The 23,240-nt window shown below is 41.4% G+C and overlaps 1 protein-coding gene across 1 annotated transcript in view; it reads right to left on the bottom strand.

Annotated features, from left to right (window-relative positions):
* Window positions 1–4,576: 4,576 nt before the first annotated feature.
* SCFD2 (sec1 family domain containing 2) overlaps window positions 4,577–23,240 on the bottom strand; it is a 423,086-nt gene continuing 404,422 nt past the window's right edge. The window contains 2 exon segments of the mRNA XM_020990057.2: window positions 4,577–5,826; window positions 20,079–20,198. Of these exon segments, the coding sequence (XP_020845716.1) occupies window positions 5,734–5,826; window positions 20,079–20,198 (213 nt within the window). The 3' untranslated portion in view covers window positions 4,577–5,733.

Genomic DNA, 23,240 nt, shown 5'->3' with positions numbered 1-23,240 from the left:
CATCCAGGTGGAGATGCTCAGTAGGTAGGCAGACAGAGGTGTGGTTCTAGAATTAAAGAAAGAGGTGAGGATAGATTGGGACTCCTCTCTGTAGAGATGATATCAGAATCCATGGAAGTTAATGTGATTGCTGAAAGAGAATATAAAAAATTGGCCAGTGATTTGCTCACACAAAGGAGACAGAGACAGGTAAAAAGAGAACCATGGCAGATAAATTTCATGAAAACCCTAGAGAGGAGAGAGTATCCATTAGAAAGGATTAGACAACCATCAAATGTTACACAGAGATCAAGAAGAATGAGGACTGAGAAGAGGCCACTGGAGCTTGTAGTAAAGAGATCAGTAGTGATATTGGATAGAGCAGTTTCCATAATATGATGAGGAAGGAGGCAACATCATAAGGGCTTGAGAAGTGAGTAAGAGATGAGAAAATAGAGGGAAGGGGTATAAATAACTTCTAGGAGTTTAGCTGTGGGAGAAAGGAGAGCTATAACTTGAGGGGATGGTAGGTGGCAGTGAAGGTTTTGGGGGGAAGTTTGGTGGGTACATAGGCATTTCTGTAGCTAGCAGGAAAGGAGCCAGTGGATGAGAAGTCGAAAATTATCGGGGTGGAGAAGGTGATTGACAAGGCAGATTGCCAGAATTCACAAGCAGAGATGGGATCAAGGGCAAAAGTTGAGGGGCTGAAGTCCTCAAGTACAAGGGCTGGGTAGAGAGGCAATGGTGAGCCAGGCATTGAACAACCTGAGGTAGGAAGAAGAATGATGTGAAGGCTGGATGGCCACCAAGGTGTGGATGGTAGTAGGAGGAGACCCTGGAAGTGACAGTGAGGTCCAAGAAGCAGTCTGTTCCCCACAGGACATATTATCATTATTTAATCAATATTGTTGTCATTTAAAGGTAGTGTGGCTTACTGGGTATAATGTCGGTTGGCCTTGGGGTGAGGAGGGCTGAGGTTCAGGCAGTGACTCACTTAGGCATCTTCCCAGTACTTATCTACTGAGAAATAGGTTGTGGTCCCAGAAAGGAGCTCCCCATTTTGAGAAAAATCACAGATCCCTTTAATATTAGTATAAGTGATTCTCCTGGGAATTTCAAAATCAACCATAAAAATAGTACTAATGGAGTCAGATATAAATACATAATGTTCTGTATTCACATTATGTATAAGCAAAGTACATAGTTTTTTTTTTATTTGAACAGAAAACAGTAGGCTGCTAAGTTAATGGGACTTCTGAAAACTGTAGGTATAGGACAGGTTGGGTTTGTATGGAATTATCTCCCCACTTCCTCCTTAATTTTCAGGGAATGGCTATTCTTATAGATACCATTCTTGCAGAACATGAGCATGTTTATTTTAAATGAGGAAGTACACAAAGTATTTAGATTATTATTATAACAGCATACCAGCACTTATTACATAAGGATTACTATATGGCACATAGTGAGTGTTTTATAAATGCTTTATCCAGCAGTGTGGAACCTTCGGGATCAAGGCCATGTGGCCTTTTAGGTCTGCAAGTGCAGCCCTTTGAATCCAAACTTCACAGAACAAATCCTTGTGGCCATACTCGAAGACCTACAGGACAACATATGGTCTCGAGGCCACAGATTTCCCTCCCCTGGTTTTTTCTTTTACTAACCTATTCAAATTGATCTAACATTACACTGCTGATGTCATCAAATACATTGTGTGGGTGGCCTAGTAGCCTTCTTTCACCAAGAAGTAGTAATGATTTAAAAGCTCTCTTGTTGATTTGGTGTGACTCAGACTGCTGACCATCCCTAGGGAGGAAAAATGGTTCTTACCTTCAGAAATTCTTGTCTTCTAGTCTTTACTGTCAGCAGCTGCCTCACTCCCCACCCCCTCACTCTCCTGCTCCAGCCAGGTGAGCTGACTTGTCTCCACCTGTAGATTTAGGCCTGCCCACACTTGGAGGTCAGTTCTGACTTCAGACTAGAAGCACAGAAGGGGCCTTTGCCTCAGAAAGCGGTTGGCATGTTATCAACTTCCATTCTTACTGCAGGTGCCCTATGCCTATTATTCCCCAGTCTTTTGCTCTTGATTATCTCTACCTGCCTAGGTGGTTCCCCCTCTTGCAGCCTACTCTCTTTGCTGATTCCAGCCTCCAGCCTCCTCTGATTCCCACTCTCTGTGCCTGCCCTCTGTTAGCACTGGTGTTAGATAAGGCACTGAATTGGCAGAAGGTGGCATTGTTGTGAGACTAGAAGCCCTACTTTCAAATCCCAGCTCTGCTAATTACTACTTTAGTGACTTAGGGCAAGTGATTTACCTCTCTGGGCCTCAGTTTCTTTGTCTAAAAATGAAGAGGTTGAACTACATGATTTCTGAAATCCCATTCAACCTCTAAAATCCCCTGCTCTTTCATTGGCTTTCATGCCTAGCTCCTTGTCTTGAGTCCCATCCTGTGCTTGCCACCCTTGGATAGGTGCTGCTAATCAACGATGAGTATGATAATATAGATGTACATATACATATATAGGGCACTTTGTAATCACACAGTTAGTATATCTACCTTGGAGGGTTCTTCTAAGGAAAGCATTTTGTAAACCTTAGGGAATCATACAAATGTGAATGATTATTATATAAATGTAAGTTATTGCCATTAAGCATTTTTTTTTGCTAGATTGTAAACTCCTTGACAGAAGCCACAATGCTGTTTTTTACATCTCTGTATTCTCAATGCCTTATATCTAGTAAGTGCTAGGTAGATGTTTGTATTCCCAGTATGTATGACATTGTACTTCTCCACTTGGGGTTCTCAAACCTTTTGATCTCAGGACCCCTTTATTATCTTTAAAATCATCTTGGACTCTCCAAAGAGATTTTTTAAAAATGTGAATTATATCTTCACATTTACCATATTACAAATTAAAACATCAATATTATTATGAAAATAGTTTTGCCTCATGGACCCTTAAAAGGGTCTTGGGAGACAGTCAGAGGTCCCTGGATCACATTTTGAAAACTGTTGTACTAGATAATACCAATTATTGTTTTCCTTTCCCCTCTTCTTATTCTCTTTGTGGAAATTCCAACCTAGCCCCTGGGATCCCATTTCATTTTTTCTATCTCCATCATATCCTGGATATGATGGATAGTTTCCTCCTCCTACTTCAATCCCTTCCTTCATAGACGACTGCTATTTTTATCCTTGAACCCTTCCATATCTCCATGAGTCATGTAGTAATTATCATTTCAAGTATATACACAAAGAAACAAGGCCTAGGGAAGAGAGTGACTTGTCCAACATCACATGACTCCTCAATGATAAAACCAGAAAGAGAAACTCTGCTCCATTTTGTATGTTACCTCATCTCTAGATCTCCATTTTATTACCTATTTCCCTTTTCCATTTGGGTCCCCATTGTGATGACATTTAGTCATATTCTTGCTCTTCCTCAGGTGTGAGTGAAAAGATAGAAAATGTGGATAGGACAACAGTCTTTGACCCTATGAAACCTAATGTCTAATAAGAGGGTAAGAAAAAAAAGCACAGATAACTCCACTATACAATATTACATGAGGCAGGTGTGAGGGGAAATGTGGGGGAGAAAGGCAGAATCACTTCTTTCATAGAGAACCTTGAATGTTTTTTTTCTGCTAACTTTTGAAAACAAACTCACCTAATGCTAAGCAGCGTCTTGAGAAATATCACCAATAAAAAATGTGAGAATGTTACTGGCTTTTTCTCCAGAAAGATTATCTTCTCTTGAATTATGTGTATATAAATATATGTGTGTGTGTATGTGTATGTGTGTATACACACATATATACACATAAATACAATATACACCATATATGTGCTATATATGTATACACATATCTACACATGTGTGCAGCTGCCATTGAGCTACTGTGGTCTTCAAGTCAATTCAACAAGCATTTATTAAGCCCCTATTATGTGCTAGGCAGTATGCTAAGCATAAAAGGGAAAAAGACAGCCCCTGCCCTCAAGGAGGTTACAGTCTAAACCAGGGAGACTACATGAAAACTACTATGGACAAACAAGATATATACAAGATACATTGGAAATAACTAGCAGAGGGAAGGAGCTAGCATTAAGGAAGACTGTGAAAGCCTTCTTGTGGAAGGTGGGATTTTCCTTGGGAGTTGCAGGAAGCCATGGAAGCCAAGGGGTAGAGATGAGGAGGGAGAGAAATCCAGCCATGGGGGATAGCCAGTGAAAAGGCTCCAAATACTAAGATGGGAATGTCTTATGTGAGGAATAGCAAGAAGCCCAGTGTTACTAGATCATTAAGTATGCGGAAGGTCTAAGAAGACTGGAAAAGTAAGAGGGGGACATGTTATGGAGGGTTTTAAAAGCTAAACAGAGGAATTTATATTTAATCTGGGCGGTGATAGGGAGCCACCGGGATTTATGGACTAGGGGGTGACGTGGTTAGACCTGAGAGTTGTTGGGGATGGACTAGAACCAGCAAGAAAACAACCAGTGGTCAAAAACCCAGCTTTACTTGTTCGTCAGGTGATTTCTCCAGGCACCAGGGTTTTCCCCACAATGAAGATATGGAGCCAATTAAAGCTGCAGCCAGGTTTGGGAGTTTGTTTGGTTTCATTTTATTGCTACGACCTGTACATCAATTCACAATAGGTATTGTTTCCAGCTTTATCAACCAGTGCAAACATCTTTTGTGGCTAACAGAGGTTTCCCATTGACTACGGAATCAAATCAGATGGTGTTTTGCCCATGTACAATCATGTCTGGTCCCAGATAGCCCATTTGTATTTTTTAGAGCTCTTAACATTACCCCTCCTTCATCCACTGGGTTTAGGTTCTCAGCTTCTGATTAAAAGAAAAGTTAGATTTTCAGAAACAGAAGCTTTACATTTCAATGCAGATTAGAATTAGCAAAGGTTGGCAGAAGGAAACTTCAAAGGGGGATACAGCATATGCCTGTTGGGACCAATTATTTTCTGACTCAGCCTTCCCCTTGAGCTAGGAGGAAAGCTTAATGGGAGGATGTGGGATGCAAATCTCTAACCCAGTCTCTATCATTCTGAATTGCCCTCCTGGTGTGGAATGGCTGTCCTGTTCCTCCAGGATGAGTCCAGAGAGCTTAGGAGGACAAGCTAGTTTATGTTGTACTCCTCTTGCTAGAACACAATAGCCCTGCTTGCTAACCCCCAACACCCCTTTCCCCCCAGAGTTTCAGACTTAAAGGGAAAAAACGGTCCCCAATCTCTGCAATGGTCCTGTTTGCTACAGATATTTCACAACCTCAAAGAATAACACACCTGCCTTTCTCCCTTACTCCAAAGTATATATAGCCAGCTTACCCATTGGCAGTATTGACTAGCTGCAAATAAGAAAAACTGTAATTTATCTAATAGGTTTGCCAACAAATGTTTTTTTAAGATTAACAAGCTGGCAGGTCTAATCACCAGACAGCAAAGTAGAGGGTTAAGTACAACTGGGAAATATCACTAATCAGGTGGGAGCTGAATGAATGACAGCTTGACACCTTTAGAAACAGAGAAAGGGTCCTTTTTTTTTTTAAACTAGTACAATCCAAGCAAAGTACATCCCCCGCCTCCCCCCAGTTATCAGGACTGTTCAAGCAGAATTCAATTATACCTACAATTAGTAACAGGGCAGCTCAGTTTGGGAGGCATATCTCCACCGGTGACAGACAATAGTACAGGTATTTCCAGCCTGGCTAAGTCTTATCTTCTTAGCAGATGTATCTGGCTCAGATGCCAATGTCTGGATGAAGTCGATCTGTTGCAAATAACAGCTCCGGAATGTTAAGTGGTTTCAGCAGTCGCGTGGACAGAACAATTACCTAAAAACAAGAGGGGGGGAAAACACCACATACAATTGGGGGGGGCAATTGAATCCTGACTTAGCCATGATGAAAGAAATGAAAAGGGCACAGAAATTTTTTTTTAAAGGACTGGAGTTGTAGGGGAGACAGACCCCATTTCCAAGATTCAAGAATGGAATGTAATCCAATTTAAGAATTTCTGAGGTTCATGGCTTGGAGGAGCCTGATGATGGCTACCATGTGTCTTGTCTCAGAATCTGTGCTCCATGTCTACCCCCCTTACATCAGTACTTGCTTGGGTTCTGGTCTCCACTGCTGTGGATAGCAACTCTACTGCTGAGAATTTGGTCATCAATTGATTCTGGGGTTAAGTGACTTGCCCAGAATCACACAGCTAGTGAGTGTTTGTTATGTATCTGATCAGTTAGAACTTCTGCCTCCTCCTTATACTACCCCCTGGCTCCTCAAAGGAACAGAAGCATGGAATGCCTTCAAAGATGAATAGGTTACTCCCTTTTGTACAGTCTCATGGATAATTTTCAAGCATATTCTGGGATCCTGACAGCCTGTCAATATGGAGCCTGGCATGCTCTAGGCCCCAGCACACGCTTTCCTCTGATTTGGGCTTCCATCCCTGGAGCAGTTAATTTCCTGTAACCAGGCTAGAAAGCACGTGGAGCCTTCCAGAGCCTAGTAGGCACTGGATCAGTGACCTTTGCTTTGGGCATTTCTGCCCTAGAAAGGAGGAAGTATGGTACATTGGAAAGTGCAGGATTTGGAGCTGGAGGCCATGGATTCAAATCCCAGATTTGCAGCATTGGGCCAGTCCCTTGGCTTCCTTCTGTGTAAAATGGAGTTGAAATAGTTGGCTTCTAAGGCACCTTCCAGCTCTAAATCTATGGTCAAGGGTAATGATAGCCAGGATGAGGTAATGCCAAGGGCTACGTGCCCTGGAGGGAATTAAATAAAGAAGAAGCAGTATGGCATGATGTGTGGGACTGCCATGAAGCCAGAAAGACTTGGATTCATATCCTTCCACTAGCATTTACTAGCTATGACACCATAGTTTAGGTGGTCCCTAAACCTCTCAGCCTCAGCTCCTTTATCTGTAAGGTGGGGATTATAATGCCAGCATTACCTCCCTCGAAGTGTTGTTGTAATTGATAAAATGATGTAATGTGATTTTTCAAACATTTAAGGCACAGTGGATAGAATGCTGTGCCTGGAATAAGAAGACTCAATCTTTTTGAGTTCAAATCCAGCCTCAAACTTGCTGTGTGACCCTGAACAAGTCATTTAACCCTGTCTGCCTCAGTTTCCTCATCGGCCAAATGAGCTGGAGAAAGAAATAGCAAACCACTCCAGTATCTCTGTCAAGAAAACCCCAAATGGGTTCACAAAGAGTCATACATGACTGAAATGACTAAACAACAAAAGTACTCTATAAATATGTGACACTGAGGCTTTCCATAGCTTGGTGGCACAGGGGATAGAGCATGGGACTTGAGTCAGGAAGTTCTAAATTTAAATCCAGATGCAGATAACTACTGGCTGTCAGTCAAGACATCATCCTGAATGTAGTCAGTCCTCTTCAGAAACAAAGGATGAATACCGAACACAGAACAAGCCACTTAACCTCTGCCTGCCTTAGGTTCCTCATCTGTAAAATGGAGATAATAGCACCTACCTCTTATTGCTATGAGTATCAGATAAGAGATTTATAAAGTGCTTTGCAAATCTTAAAGCATTATATAAGTGCTATCTATTTTATTACTTCATTATTATTGTTACTATTAGCGGATATGATGTAAAAACAGAAAATGCCAATAAAACTTTAAACAACAACAACAACAACAAGAAAGTGGGGACTTCCCACACTTGTGACTGGATTTAGCAGGTTAACACTTGAGAGAGGAAAGAGAATCCAACTATAGAAATGAAAGCCAAAGGAGAACAGGCAACATCTACTCATTCTGGTTTAAATATAGGCCCTGCCCTTAAAAAAAAAAGAGAACTCTTTCAAAGTAAAATATATGTAGGCATACTGTGAAAAATAACATTTCTTATCTAGGCCACACTTGGTTTTTGTATGAGACAGTTTCTGGAGGAAGGTATGGTCTCTACAACACTTGATTATTTTACTTCCTTTGGAAAGGGAAAATACCTTCTCAGAATCAATATGATGTCAATCTTGCTGTCTCTGAGGCAGAAAAAAAAATGCAAAAAAAGAATGGCAAGTCCTTCTACGGACTTTTTTCCTGAAAGGAATAAAGTCCTAGCTCAAGCATATCACTTCTCGATTTATAGTTTACATAATCTCACTACCAACAAAGCCTGCTAAGATTATGGCACATTGTGAGATTCCGTAAAGATATCAAATTCCAGACTGTTTCTAGCCTCCAGAATTTAAAATCTAGAACACAATATTAATTCTAAGAACTATGTATAACTCTCGCCATTAATAAAAGAATCTAGTCCTTACTTTCTGGACATACGGCCTTTCTTTTAGTTTGCTGTGGCCCCGGAAATTAAATTATTGTTGGTGTTCAGTCATTTTTCAGTCATGTCTGACTCTTCATGACCCCATTTGGGGTTTTCTTGGCAGAGATACTGGAGTGGTTTGCCATTTCCTTTTCTAGCTCACTTTACAGATGAAGAAACTGAGGCAAACAGGGTGAAGTGATTTGCCCAGGGTCACACACCTAGTAAGTAAGTGTCTGAGGCCAAATAGGAACTCAGGAAGATGAGTCTTCCAGACTCCAGACTGTATCTAGAGATCTGGCAGATTCTATCTACTGTGCCACCTAGCTGACCCTATTGCAACCCCAGATGACCGGCCATGGTATCTCCCACTGACAGACTTCTTAGCCATCTTGGTCCCAAAGGATGGCGCTGGTCCCTCTATGGTTACAAGTAGGCCAAGTGTAAAGGCAAGATCACAGAAATCACAAAATGTTAGCAATCCACCATTCTATCCCCTCCTCTCAACTTTACAGATGAGAAAACTGAGGCCTAGGGAAATGAAATAACTCGACCTCAGTCACTCGGCTCCTTTGTGTCAGAACTAGGACTAGAACCCAGGCTCTCAGACCAAGATCGTTTCTATTACCATAGAGGTGCTTGCCAACATTCCCAGTATACCTGAATGAGATTAAAATGTAATTGGGAAATATTTAGCAAAATAAATAAATCTAAAATAGAATACAGATTATGTTAATATGTGGTTTTCTAAGTCAACATCAAGCCCTCGGTTTAGTGGCCCTCCTCTCTGAGTTGGACACCACTGCATTACAATATATTGCCTGTAACAGGTTGGCGGAAGCTTCGGCCACACTGGTAGCTTTGGAGGAGGTGGTGTGTAGGGAGGGAAAGCAAAAGAAAAGGCTAGATGGGGTCAACATATTGACAATGAGCAAAAAATTTCACTCCCACCAGTCTGCATGCTGTATTTTCACCCATAGCTGATAGAAAATGTATGCAACATACATATAAGTATACATATACAATATACTCAGCTAGAATAGACAGCCAAGTTCATCCAAATAATCAAAGCACATCAGCTTTAGGCTTTAAGAATGTTGGCCTTAGAAATATATGAAGGTATCTCATTGGGAAGGGAAGGGGAAATTGACTGAACATGTAGTCGAAACTTCATGAGCACCATGTTGTTTAGGAACAGCAAAACATGACTGGGTTTGAACTGGGTTCTGTTTCTTGAAACCTTTCAATTCCATAGAATTGAGACCTTCTGGTCCACACAGAACCAGATAATGCAAAAGGCTCTTTAGGCCTTGCAAGCTAAACTCGGCCTGTGTCTCTCAGTGAGGCAGAGAATTCCCCCTTTTCTAACTTGAGGGCCCTGAGGCAGGAGCATGGTAATCAGAAGATCCCCATCTAATCCAACTTCTTCATTTTCTAGATAAGGAAAACAGAAGAGGTCAAATGACGACTCAGATTCAGGTCTTTGAACTCTCCCTCAATGTTCTTTTCACTAACTGGGCTTGCCCCCACTTTGTCTCTCCATAGTCATAAGTCCCCAGGGAAGGAAACTGATGGCCTGGTGTCCTTGAGTTGTACCCAAGGAAACTTTGGTGGAAATCTGCTGTTGACTGATAGAGATAATACCTTCTCTTTCCCTCTCTTCTTTTCTTTTTCCTTCCCTTTTTGTTCTCTATAATCTTTACCTTAAAGGGTCTGATTAGGGGGACCCCAGGTCACTGATAGTACTCAAGGCTAAAGACCTCCCATGAAAGAGGCAGTATGGTATCATGGAAAGAACAATAATATGGTTTCAGATGATCTGGCTTTGGATTCCAGCTTTGCCATTTCCTTGCTCAGTTTCTTCATCTGTAAACTTGAGATAATAGTAATTACATGGCCTACTTCATACGGATATTATGAGAAAAGCATTTGTTGAACCTTAGAGCTCTAGAGAAACAAGTTATTTATATATATAAATATATGTATGGTTATATGTATATGTGCATATGTATATATTGTTATATATGTGTGTATATATACCATATATACACATGGTTATATATGTATGTTATATATGTATATACATACATACACACATATATATATATATAATATGTACTACACTCTCTCTCTCTCTCTCTTTCTCTTTCTCTCTCTATATATATAGTAGTACCCTTAGACCCCAGCACAGTGTCCTACATATAGGAAACATTTATAAACGTTTTTTGAATAAGTGAGCGTAGACCCAAAGTCTGAGCCAGGGTTCAACCCAAAGTAATATAAGAATATTATTTCTTGGTTCAGAGGCTCTTAATCTTTTCTGCAACATCCACTCTTTGGCAGTCTGGTAAAGCCTCCGGGAGCTCTTTTCTCAGAATAATGGGTTTTCTTTTGTTGTTTTATTTTAAATTCACAATTTAAGGAAACGCTAAATTTCAGCTAGATGTTAGTGAAAATAAAAGTATATTTCCCCCCATCCAAAACCCTCCCCTGAAATGTATCCATGGACCCTCAGAGGCTTAGAGTCACTGACAAAGGGCTGGCCGGCATCAAACTGCCTTGAGATCTGTCTCTTCCTAGTGAGGGGAGTCAAGGTTATACTTAGGTGGGTCATAGGATCACAGATTTAGAGCTGGAAGTTCAAAGGCCAATGAAGATTTCTTTTTTGTTGTTGGGGGTGAGGGGAGGAGTATTATCTACTCGACCTTCCCTTTTCTGCTCATTCATTCATTAACATTTATGGAATAACCACTATGAGCAAGGCAAAATGCTAGGTCAGGAGTGGGGAACCTGCGGCCTGGACGTCAAGGCCGAGGGTTCCGCACTCCTGTGCTAGGAGATCAATCTATCTATCAGCTCACTCCATCCGACTAAAAGGTCAGCAAAGAGAAGACCAAGTGAAAAATGGGGGAGACTTCATTTGACTCAGATGGATTATACTCTTAAATAAGTATATTTGAGACAAAGCCAACAATTTCTTACAAAGCTCATGAATTACACTGCAGCCTCAGGGCAACTATAATTTGCATGTCAACAAGCTTGGGTGATTGCAGATAACTACATCCTAGACGATTTTATGATGCTGCTCATACATGGGGGCCCAGTGCCAAAGTGGGATCAGTGAGCAAAAACATTTCCTTGGAGGGTGGAGGGGGCTGAAAAACATTAATAGTAGCAAGATGGCCACAGGGCTGTGTGAAGCCCAGACTACTCCAGGGCCTTCTGGGCTGCTCTCTTTCCCAGGAGCCCTGAGGTGGAGCTGAGAGTTAAAGACAAGGACAACTATCTACAGAAGCTTTTGTGCTTGAATCCCCACTGTTCTCCCACATAAACAGCCCAGCCCACGGACAGGGATTATCCTCTTTGTTTTCCCCTTCTCCAAGATGTCTCTTAATTTGCAGGTGCCAGAGACTTCCCGTTTCTATGTGTGCTATAGAGCAGGAAACACTGGGGATGATACTCAGTTAGCTGGGCTTCTCATTCTTGGCCTCTCTTTTACCATTGAGAACTGAGAAACTGTGGGGGTGGGGCACAAAGGCTTTTCTCCCTACTTCTCTTTTGAAATCTTTCAGGGTAAAATTATGCGTGTGTGTGTGTGTGTGTGTGTGTGTGTGTGTGTGTGTCTCTCTCTCTCTCTCTCTCTCTCTCTCTCTCTCTCTCTCTCTCTCTCTCTTCCTTCCTGTAAAAGGAGGAGGCTGGACCACATTATTTCAAAATTCCCTTCTAGTTCTAAATCCTATGTTTCTCTGACTGTGCGAAGTTCTTGAAGAAATGAAGTACCAAGTTTTGGATCAATGTGGCCAGTTTCAAGCTGGGCTCCAGCTTCTGAATGGGCTGTGCCTTCCTGGTCGACCTGTAGGATTTATCCAGAAAGCACAAGCAGGAACTAGAAATCGACCATGTCAATTTCTCTCCTGGTCTCAATCTCTTATTGTTGATCTCAGAAGGAAGTTAGATCCTCTGCTTTTGGAGAATATGGGATCTGACCTTGATTAGAGGCTTCAGAAAAAGCTGTTGTTAATCATTCTAGTTGCCAGACTAGGCCTCATTTCTCCTCCAAACACAGGTAATTAAGTAAAATCATCATCCTTTTTTGAAACCTGTAAGACACTACTTAGATTCTGTTGGATGTTAAGGGAAAGAACTCAGATGAAAGCACCTAAAAAGACAAGCTCAGATCTTTTCTTCTCTCTCTTCTACCTCTCATTCAATCTTTACAAACACACAGCAGTTGCCAAGAATAAAATTTTAAGTATTCCAAAACAGGGAAATCATTTGGAAGGACTTGCTTGGTTAATTAAGTCAATAAACATTTATTTAGCACCTACTATGTGCCAGTCACATGTTTGTGTGCTGGGGGAAACAAAAAAATGGATATAAGATCCCTTCTGTCAAGGAGCTTACAATCTAATAGATTGTAACAGGAGAATTATTTTGATGTTCCTGCATGTCCAATTTTATTTATGCATTATCACGCCAGAAAATGCTGATTGGTGACTTTCTCTGGCTGTCCCCCATGCTTGGAATGCTTTCCCCCCCTCATCTCCACCTGCTGGGACTCCCTGGCTTCCTTCAAGTCCCAAATGAAGTTGGATCTTCTACAGGAAGCCTTTTCCAGCCCCTCTGAATTCTAGTGCCTTCCCTGTTTTGTTTTTTTTTTTTTGGTATATAGTTTGTTTGTAGATATTTGCTGGCTTATTGTCTCTTCCATTAGATCGAAAGCTCCTCGAGTGGCAGGGCTGTCTTTTGCCTTTCTCTATATCCAGAGAGCTTAGTATGGTGCCTGGCACATAGTAGGTGATTAATAAATGTTTACTGACAGTGTAAAGAGCACTTCCTGGCTCTGGAGTCAGAGGATCTGGGTTCAAATGTGACCTCTGATATTTACTACTTGTGTGACCTGAGACAGTTATTTAAGCTCTGTGGGCCATCCTTTCTCCCTCTACAAAATGAGGGGGTTAGACTCTACGGCTCCTGAGGTCTTGGCTAGCTGCATATCTATGATCTGATGATTAAATATGGTGTACTCTGATCCTCTGATTCTTTTCTGCTGCACCTAGCCCTAGGCCCTTACAGACCGTCTCCTGTTTGCTTAGTTCCTCTTCCCCTTCCCCAGGGTACTAGAGCCGGCCCTCTTCTATATCCTGTACATTAAAGTTAGAACGACTTCTAACCCAGGTCTCCTGGTTCCCATTCTTGATGTAAAAATAGCTGGTGGTAGTTAGATCTAAGCTGTGGATCCCTGTACTGAGTGGGTAGGGAGGGAAAAGATGGGAAGAGGTGAGGAGGGCAGGAAAGGGAGTAGCACCTACTACGTACAAGTCATGTGTTGGGTGCTTGGGAAACAAAAAAAAGTAATATTTGTTCCTTGGGGAGGAGATTGGGGGAGGGGGAAGAGGGAAGGAGAAGAGGAGGGAAGAGGGGAAGGGAGGAGGGGAGGAGGGATAGGGAAGATAGATTTAGGGGTGAGATAGTATGGAGACAGATAGTGACCTCTGGGTTCAGAAACAAGCTAAATGCAGTAGATATTATAATAAAGGTTCTATGGCAATTCAATCTCTTAAAGGAGGAGTTGATGACTAAATATTCCACTATAAAAATAAAGAATTACTGCTTCTTAAAAATGCAAAGAATTAACCCACCCACTTCTTGCCTTTATCTTTTCCAGTTGCCTTCCCCTCTTTCAGGTTAAGCCTCCTCCCCACCAGTTCCTCTGAGCACTCCCGGGCACCATGCCCTCCTCTCATTCATGGGGCTTCTGGAGCCATCCATGCCATTCTCACCAAGGCGAGCTCTGCCAGGAATGCTTGGCAGAGGTGCCCGTCTGCCAGGCAGTGAGTGAGTACAGAGGCTGAAGGCTGCAGGATAGAAACATTCAGCCAAGCCCCAGAACAAAGGATGCCTGGAAAATATGCCTGATTTACACTGAAGACACCAGTGATTGGGGGTGGGACTGAGAGCGGAGGGGAGGGAGTTGGGAGATTTGTTCTCTTATCTACCGCCAACTCTCAAAGATGAGTCAGGGAAGTGGGGGAGGGGTCATCATTAACTAGGATTCTTAACTTCTCTGCTTTCTTTCTTCTGGCCATTTTTTTTTTTGGGCTACTGAACAGCACATCTATCAATGGATGAGTAGAGAAAGGAGACAAAAAAATTAATAAGCTTTATAATATGATTGTGGCTCTAAAAGGTTTGGCAGATAAGTGAAGAAAGTTTTCAGGAAACTTAAAGAATCATCGAACATTAGAATCGGAAGGGACCTCAAAAATCCATGTCTCACCAGAAGGACAAATCTCCTTTCCATCACCTAAAAGACTATATAGCCTCCACTTGAGGGCCACGAATGACAGAGAACCCCCTATCTACTGGCAGCCCATTTGAGTTTTGAAGTTATCTGGATTTCAAAATCCATGTTATACACTCATCTACTTTTATGAAGGTTAGTTAATTTTTGAATGTACCTTGGGAAAAAAAAACTTCATCTGTTTGCATGAATGACAAGGATAATATACTATTCATCCTTCTTATTCAATCAGCCCTTGACTGTCACTTGAGGTTTGAAAATGCTTCTTTTTCATTTTCATGAGCACAAATGCACCCAATCTCCCATATGAGTACCTTGCTCAAACAATCACTGAACCTAGTGTAGTTTCTGTATTTGGCCTGCATGGAATACTGGGCATGAAAGCCTGGTTTTCTTTCTGTTCCAAACAGCTGAAGACTAAATGTATCTCAGGCCTAACTAAGCAATGGCAAAGCTCCAGGCTGGGGCAGCTGAATGTCCAGCTCTTAGAAAAGTGAATAATCCTTCACAGGTGGTACAGCCTTTTAGTTTCCTTGTAGAAATCTAGGTAATCCAACTCACTCTATCAAAACCTTTGAGGGGTCAGGTGGGGAGGGAGGGCTCACAGATAAATAAATGGCCTGCTCACTGTTCTTCTCTGGGACTGTCTGTTTTTGGACTCTCCCAGGAAACCCTTAACCCCTTGATGGAGTGTTTTTTACACAAAGGACAAGTGACATTATAAGCTGTAGTTTAAGCTCTCAATCCTTTGGGAACCAAAGTGGACTATGGGACACCGAGGGCAAACCAGATCAAAGTCATTCGAGATTCTCTGTCCTTGCTGTCAAATGTCCAACCTTTAGAAAAAGGTTGCTCCCCAGCACCACGCATAGCTTTGAAAATCTCTTTTTCCCTTACTCACAAATGCTTTGCTATTCTTTTTGGCTGCATTTAATGTATTTAGGGACTGGATTAGCTTGTCTGTCAGGACATCACAATTCAATTATTTTCAAGAGTAGCCAAGAATTTGGTTCAACGCATTAGGGAGGGATGTGAAAAGCTAATTGGAGAGAAACAGGGTGTTTAATCACCCCTCGAATGAACTCTTAACAAAGAGAGTGCTGCCAGAGAGGAGGAAAATAGCTGTTTGAAGGCATCTGGTTTAATGATGCAGCATTCACTTGGTCTGCCTTGTCAGAATATCCACCAGCTGTGATTTTAAGGGCGGTGACAGGTACAATCAATGATTGACTACCGCCTGGCTCAAAAGCTTGTACAATCTCCCTAATCACTACCTTATCAAATTTTAATTTCTCAGTTTGGTATTCAAATGTCTAAACAAACTGGTTTCCTTCTACCTTGCCAACCTGTTTTCCTATCACTCCCCTACAATAAGCTCAGGCTAATTTTTTTCATTAGTTGAGCAATTATTCACTTTCTGCCTGCCAAAATTTTATCCCGGCCTGAAGGCCCAGGTTCAAATGCCACATCCTCTATGATAACTTCTCTGATCATCTGTCAGGAAGGATTTCTCCCTTTTCAGACTCTCATACTACCTTGCCTATAACTCTTTGTTTTTCTGGGGCGAGGTCCTATAATTTCCTTAGGCACTTACGTACTTTGTATATTTATCTCACCCTCCTTACTAGATTATAAACCCCAAAGGGAATTATTTCACTTTCTGTCTTCCCCTGGGCCTAGATCAGTGTTTTGGTTTTTTTGTGAAGCACATGATGGACTAGAAGTCAGGTAGGCCTGAATTGTCAGCCTGACAGTAGCTGTGTGGCCTCGGCCAAGTTATATATTTATGTAAAATGGGGAGAAGGAGGGGGTTAATAATAGCGCCTACCTCAGAGTGTTGTTAGAAGGATCAAATGAGATATATATATTATATATATATATATATTATATGTATGTATGTATGTATATATGTATATACACATATATATAAAGTCATATTTACCTTAAAGTGCTATATAAATGTTAGCTATCATTTTTATTTGCTGTTTTGTACATGGTAAGCACTTAGTAAATAATGGAACAATTTACTGACAGCTATAATGTACCTTCCACTTCGGGATATATGACCGAAATATGAATGTGATATATGATCCAGCAGCCACGATAGTCTAGTTGTGGAATCATCAGAGAACATTAAAGTTAGATAACAAACAGTTATTAAATTCTTATTATGTGCCACACACTGAACTAAGTGATGTGAATACAAATGCAAACAAACAAAGAGCTAGCTCCTGCCCTTTTGTATCCTCAGAGCTTAGCATAGTGCCTGGTGCACATTGAGGACCTTCATAAATGTTTATTGATTGGCTGGCATAGAGTAGGCATTAAATAAATCCTTACAGACTGACTGAACATTTGTGTGGGAAAGACTGGAATTTAGAAACTAGGGTCTGAGAGGGAAGAATTGAGGCTCCACATAAGCCTTTTTCTTCTTGTCTCCTCTGGGTTGGGGGGAAGGGGCACCTCATGTATTTACACAATAGAACCAGAGGATCTTAGTAAACTGAGGGAAGCTAAGATGTCTTTTACTCACCCAAATGAGAAAGAACAAAAATGTTACAAGAAGTTGTTGAGAGGACATGTGTCCTGTATTCCTACTTTTCCACAGGTAGGTGTAATCAGCCATAAACTTCTCAGGGTCTGGAGTTAAGAGAAGGAGAAAGCTCCATTGGCTAGAGTGGTCAGAGAATGAGAGCTTAGGTAGGCCCTGAAGGATGACTAGGATTGAGTGGCAGAGGTAGACATTCCAGGCATGGGAAATGGCTGCCCTGAGCCATGGGGGCCATCTCCAGTCATCCTGATTTATATCTTGCCACTGAACCCAGATGACTCTGGAGGAGAGAGTGAGGCTGGTGACTTTGCATAGCCCTGCCTCATTTAAACCCAATGCACTTGCAAGTCATGGCATCATCTTCCTGATGTCCTGGTCCTCTTCAAGAATGAAGGACAAAAAACAGTAACCCGAGCCATTAAATCTTAGTCCTGTAAATAGATGCAGAGTGTCCTGGATGATGGAAGTAATCATCCCACTGTACTCTGCTCTGGACAGAGCCTTGCAGCAGTATCATACTCAGTTCTGAGTTCTATTTGGAAGGTCTTGGCCAGGATGGGACTTGTCCAGAGGGGGATAATAATCACAGGAGGCATTTATATAGTACAAAGTGCAATATGACCATTTTTTTTAAATTTTAAAAATTTTTTTAGGCAATTGGGATTAAGCGACTTGCCAAGGGTCACACAGCTAGTAAGTGTCAAGTGTTTGGTCTGAGGCCAGATTTGAACTCAGGTCCTTCTGACTTCAGGGTGGGTGCTCTATCCACTGTGCCACCCAGCTGCCCCCTAAAGTGCAACATGATCTTCCCAACAACCCTGGGAAGCAGATGCTAGAATTATCATTTCCGTTTGACATAGGAGGAAACTGAGGCTGAGAAAGGTGAAATAACTTGCCCAAGGTCACAGGAAAATTCTCACAACACATGAGGATAGCTTGAAAAACTTGGATATATTTAGCTAGGAGAAAATGATTTAGGGTGGGCACAATAGATGATTTGTAGTATTTAAAGGGCTCTCCTCTGGAAGAGAAATATGACTTATTCTCCCGGGCCACAGCAGTCAGAACCAGAAGCAGAGTCTGTATGCCCACCCTTGAAGGATGGTAAGGAAGGCATTCCTAGCTAAGCAGGCACTGCCTACTTCTGAGATTTGCAACTGGAGCTTCTGTGAAGGTTGACGTGGAATGGGACCTCTGTCTTCTAATAGTTGAAGGTTTGTCAAGTGGGATTTTTCTGCAGTGAATGCAGAGGACAGTTTTGGTTTATTATAAAAGAAAAGTTTCTAATAATTGGAGCTGCTTCCAAAAAGGAATGGGTTGCCTGGGGCGGCAGTGAGTCCCCCATCATGGGATGTCTTCCAGCAGAGGCTCTCTGACCACTTCTCATGTCAGATTAAAGCCACAGTTGGTGGAGAAGACATTATATACACAGAGGAGTAAATGAAAATATGTACAATGTAAATGTAAAGTAATTTTTTGGTGATGGAGGCGAACTTTAGTAATGGGGGACATCAGGATGGGTTCAATGTAGGCGGCGGTGCTTAACTAAGCCTTGAAGGAAGCCAAGAAGGATCTTCTGTAGGTGGATTTGACTTTGGAAACCACCCAAAGTCATCCCCAGCAAAATCCTGGGACTCAGGCAGTAGGGATCAAGGCAGGAAAGATGATCGTCACCTTTTCATGTTTGGCTTGTGAGTAGGCTCTGAAGGTGTTTTCAAAAGAAGAGGTTCAAGACTGTTTTCAGAAATGGCAGAATTGGAGTAAACATCTTGGGTGGGCCTGCTCTCATTTGGACTTAAACGTTTTGGCATCATTATAAAATAATAATGATAATAATAATAGCTCGCATTTTTATGGTGCTTTAAGATTTGTAAAGGGCTTCGCATAGGATGTCCTTGCTTAAAGTCATATTAAAGTTATCCTTTGAGTAGCACTGCCTGAGTTTATTTGGCTGTAGCTAAGTGTGAATACTTGGTGACTTATAAGGAGAAGACTCAGTCATGTCCAGCTCTCAGTGACCCCACTTGAGGCTTTCTTGGCAAAAATACTAAAGTGGTTGGCCATTTTCTTCTCCAGCTCATTTTACAGGTGAGGAAATTGAGGCAAACAGGATTAAGTGATTTGCCCAGGGTCACATAGCTAGTAATCTGTCTGAGGCCAGATCTGAACACAGGTCTTCCTGACTCAAGGCCCAGCACTCTATCCACTGCACCACCTAGCTGCCCAATAATAATAATAGCTAACATTTATATAGTGCTTACTACGTGTCAGGCACAGTGTTTTACAATTATTATCTCATTTGATCCTCATAACAACCCTAGGAGATAGGGGCTATTATAAACCCTATTTTATCCATGAGGAAACTGGGGCAAACAGGTGAAGTGACTTGCCCTGGGCCAAACAGATAGTTGAAGGGCAAATTTGAACTCAGGTCTTCCTGACGCCAAGCTCCAGCATTCCATCCACTGTACCATCTCACTCCTACCCTTTCTGGTGCCGTAATGGCAAAGCTCTTGGCTCCTAGAAGGACAGCAAATTAGCCATGGTACCTGACACCTGCTCTAGGAAAAGGTAGTAATAATAATAACATCTGACATTTACATAGTGCTTTATAGTTTCCAAAGTCCTTTCTATAAATCATCTCTTTTGGTGCTAACCCCAAACCTCAGACCCACTCTTTTTTTTTTGTTGTTGGGCAATGGGGGTTAAGTGACTTGCCCGGAGTCACACAGCTAGTAAATGTTATGTGTCTGAGGCCAGATTTGAACTCAGGTCCTCGGGAATCCAGGGCCGGTGCTCTATCTACTGTGCCACCTACCTGCCCCTCAGACCCACTCTTGTAGATACAGCCAGACTCTCAAAAGTACCCTCTCCTTTACCCTTCATCATCCCCTGTGAGGGAAGATTCATTTCTGATTATTTAGGACCTGGTACCTGTGTTCCTGGCTTCAGAGAAGAAACAAGGTCTTTCACCATTTTGGCCTCCGAGATTGTCACTCCACCAACCACAAAGAGGATCAGGAGTGAATGGTCACTGGGATGAGGGCGGCTCACCTGTAACACAGTCATCAGAGCAGTAATGTGGTCAGCATTCAGACAACATGTCATCTCTAGTCTATGAATTCATTCTATGAATGAAGTTAGTGTTGCTACAGATGAGCCATATAAAATCCAAGTGAAAATATATGACTCATTGATTATCAGCTACCTCAGTGCCAGAACTTGTGTTACAACACAACGGCCCTAGATTTTTAGCCGTAGAATCACAAGTTTTGAACTGGAAAGGACCTTAGAGGTCATCTAGTTCAACTCTCTTTTACAGATGAGGAAACTGAGGCTCAGGGAGTTGAAGTGATAATGAAGGTCATGAAAGTAAGAAATAAATAACAGCCCAAAAATCCCATTTGTTTAATGTTACCTCATTACAGTGTTTTTTCCCCTATATCCCCCTTGTCCCAACATCTTTTTTTTTTTAAAGGAGCAAATATGTTAAAATATAGGTTAAAGGACTTGGCATAAAGGTATAGAAATGAATGCTTAAAGGTGACATGACAGTGTTAACTAACAGAGGACCTGGGTTTGAATCTTGGCTCTGCCACTTACAACCTGTGCATGCTTGGACAAGATACAAAATCTCTCTGGGCCTCAATATCTTTCTTCGTAAAATGAGTGGGTTCAACCAGAAACCCTGCAAGATTCCTGTCAGCTCAAAATCTATGATGCTGTGCGCCTACTTGAAAACAAATAGTTCCTGAAGGCTTGCTCTCTATGGAGCAAAAGTGATGGCATCTGCCTCAGAGAAACTCATCTGATGGAAAAACATGAGAACTACTAAGTAGCATATCAAGAAAGTGAAATAAAATATGTAAACTCGAGGATTCGGCAGACAAGGAAAAGCTTTTTCAAATGAACATCGTCATCAAACTTAATCATTTCAATATACAAGAAAATGCAAACTTTTATGCACAGTTAAAAAGTTTTAAAAAATATGTATATTAGACCTAAGTAACAAAACTGCCCTTTGTATTCCCCTCTGAAATTCTTTTTGCAGATTTCTTTTGGTTTATTAACATTTTTTAAAATTGGCACTTCTTTCTTTTTTTCTTCTTCCTTTTTTCCTTTCTTCCTTCAAATTTCTGTCACTAATCACTAACTCCTTCTTACTTCTCCCACCCTAAAAGTCCTCTCTTATAACAAATAAACATGGTCAAACAAAACTATTCAACAGATTGACCAATCTTGATTCCAGAGGACTAATGATGAAACATTTCCCTTCTCTCAGAAGAGAACGAGAAAATACTACATACACTGTCCAGCTGGGTCGACAGGTTATTTGCTTTGTTTAGCCATCTGTCTTTATCATAAGAGAGGATTTTATGGGGGTGGGTATATTGGAAAGTGAAAGCAACATGCAAAAAATAAAGAAAATCCAAAAGCATCAATAAAACATTAAAAAAAAAATCCCAGGTTATGTATGTAACAACTTGAGCTCTGTGGGACACAACGTACTACAGAAAGTCAGTCAATTGGGAAGTAGCTAAACAAGTTGTGGTGTGTGATGGTGATGGAATATTACTGTGCTGTAAGAAATGATAAGCAGGTTGATTTTAGAAAAACATGGAAAGACTTGCATGAAATAATGACGAGTGAAATGTGCAGAACCAAGAGAACATTGTATATGGTAACAGCAATATTGTTCAAAGAATAACTGTAAATGACTAAGTTATTCTGAGTATTAAAAATATTCAAATCAACTACAAAGGACCCATGAAGGAAGATGCTGTCTACCTCCAGAGATAGAACAGATAAACAGAAGTATGCATGGTATGGTTTTACACACATGCATATATACAAACATACATACATACATTACAATGTGTCAAATGGTGGCCTTTTCTAGTGCAGGGTGGGGAGGGAGAGAGTTTGGAACTTAAAATGTAACATAAAAAAATTTAATTTAATTTAATATAAAAAAAGAAAGCCAAGGAAGAAATAAATACAGAATACATAAGAATTTCTTAACATGAGAAGTGTAGAAAACCCTGGAATAGGTTGTATCGGCTGAGTATGGAATCCACTTGCTTGGCAATCTCTAGAAAAAAAAATTCCTGGTTAGGAGTGGTTTGCACATGATTCTGCCTAGAAGTAAAGGCAGGGCTCCTGGCATCCACACTTTTGCCTCACAAGAATTAGCTGTTTTTCAACTCGTGCTGGTCCATAGATAGACAGTCTCAGGGTCTCGTGGCAGTACAACGTGTTCCCAAGGACATATGCTTTCTATAAGAGATTCTGCATCCAATAGTACAAGATGAAAAGGCAGAAATGAAATGAACAGTAACAACAGAGAAAACACCACAGGGGTGGGAATGGAGGAGGAGAAAAAGGAAGGAATGCTTGTTTCTCTATAAATAAACAGGTTCAATTTGCTATTCTTTTCATTTGCTATTCTTGGTTCTTTCAAGATTCATTTTCCAATATGAGACATTTCCTCATACAGCTCTTCAAATCGAGGGTCATTTTGAAGTACCACAAACTGACCCACAGAGTCTTCTCTCTTGTTACAATTACATTCCTTACAATCAACTAAACACCAGTGAGTTCAACGGAGGACTGTTTGCCAAGAAGCAGACAGATCAAACAGGGTGCATAAATGCTAAGTATCATTACTATCAATTGTGAATGAAATGGATTAAAAGAGGCAGTCAGCATTTCCTCATTCTATTTTTCTCCCTCTAGTCTTTTCCTGTTTGTGACATTAAGATATCATTTCAGTTTGGAGGAGTCTGCTTCTCTTGGCCATCATGATCCCAACCTTTGAAGCCTTCAGGCAGGCTTGGAGGCTTTCTCCGTAGACACATGGCCCAGTGGGACCCCTTTGATGTCCACAGTGGGCTCTGTCTGGTGGGGTTACCAGGTACGAGGTTCCAGCTGTTTCCGATTTCTTCACAGCTCTTGATGGGGTACCAGAACATTTCTGTTGATGACTCCTACCCTCTACAATCCTCTGCCTTCTTTTGCCTCCCTCCCTTTGTGACCTGCTTCTCTATAGAATGTGCAAGGGTCAGGTCCCCCTAGTTTTCTCCCCATGTTTTCCAC

The sequence above is a fragment of the Phascolarctos cinereus genome, unplaced genomic scaffold (genome assembly GCF_003287225.1).
Source record: "Phascolarctos cinereus isolate Bilbo 61053 unplaced genomic scaffold, phaCin_HiC Scaffold_9;HRSCAF=440, whole genome shotgun sequence".
NCBI lineage: Eukaryota > Metazoa > Chordata > Mammalia > Diprotodontia > Phascolarctidae > Phascolarctos > Phascolarctos cinereus.
Note: the sequence above shows the minus strand (reverse complement) of the source record. Positions and strands in the feature narration are given on the sequence as shown.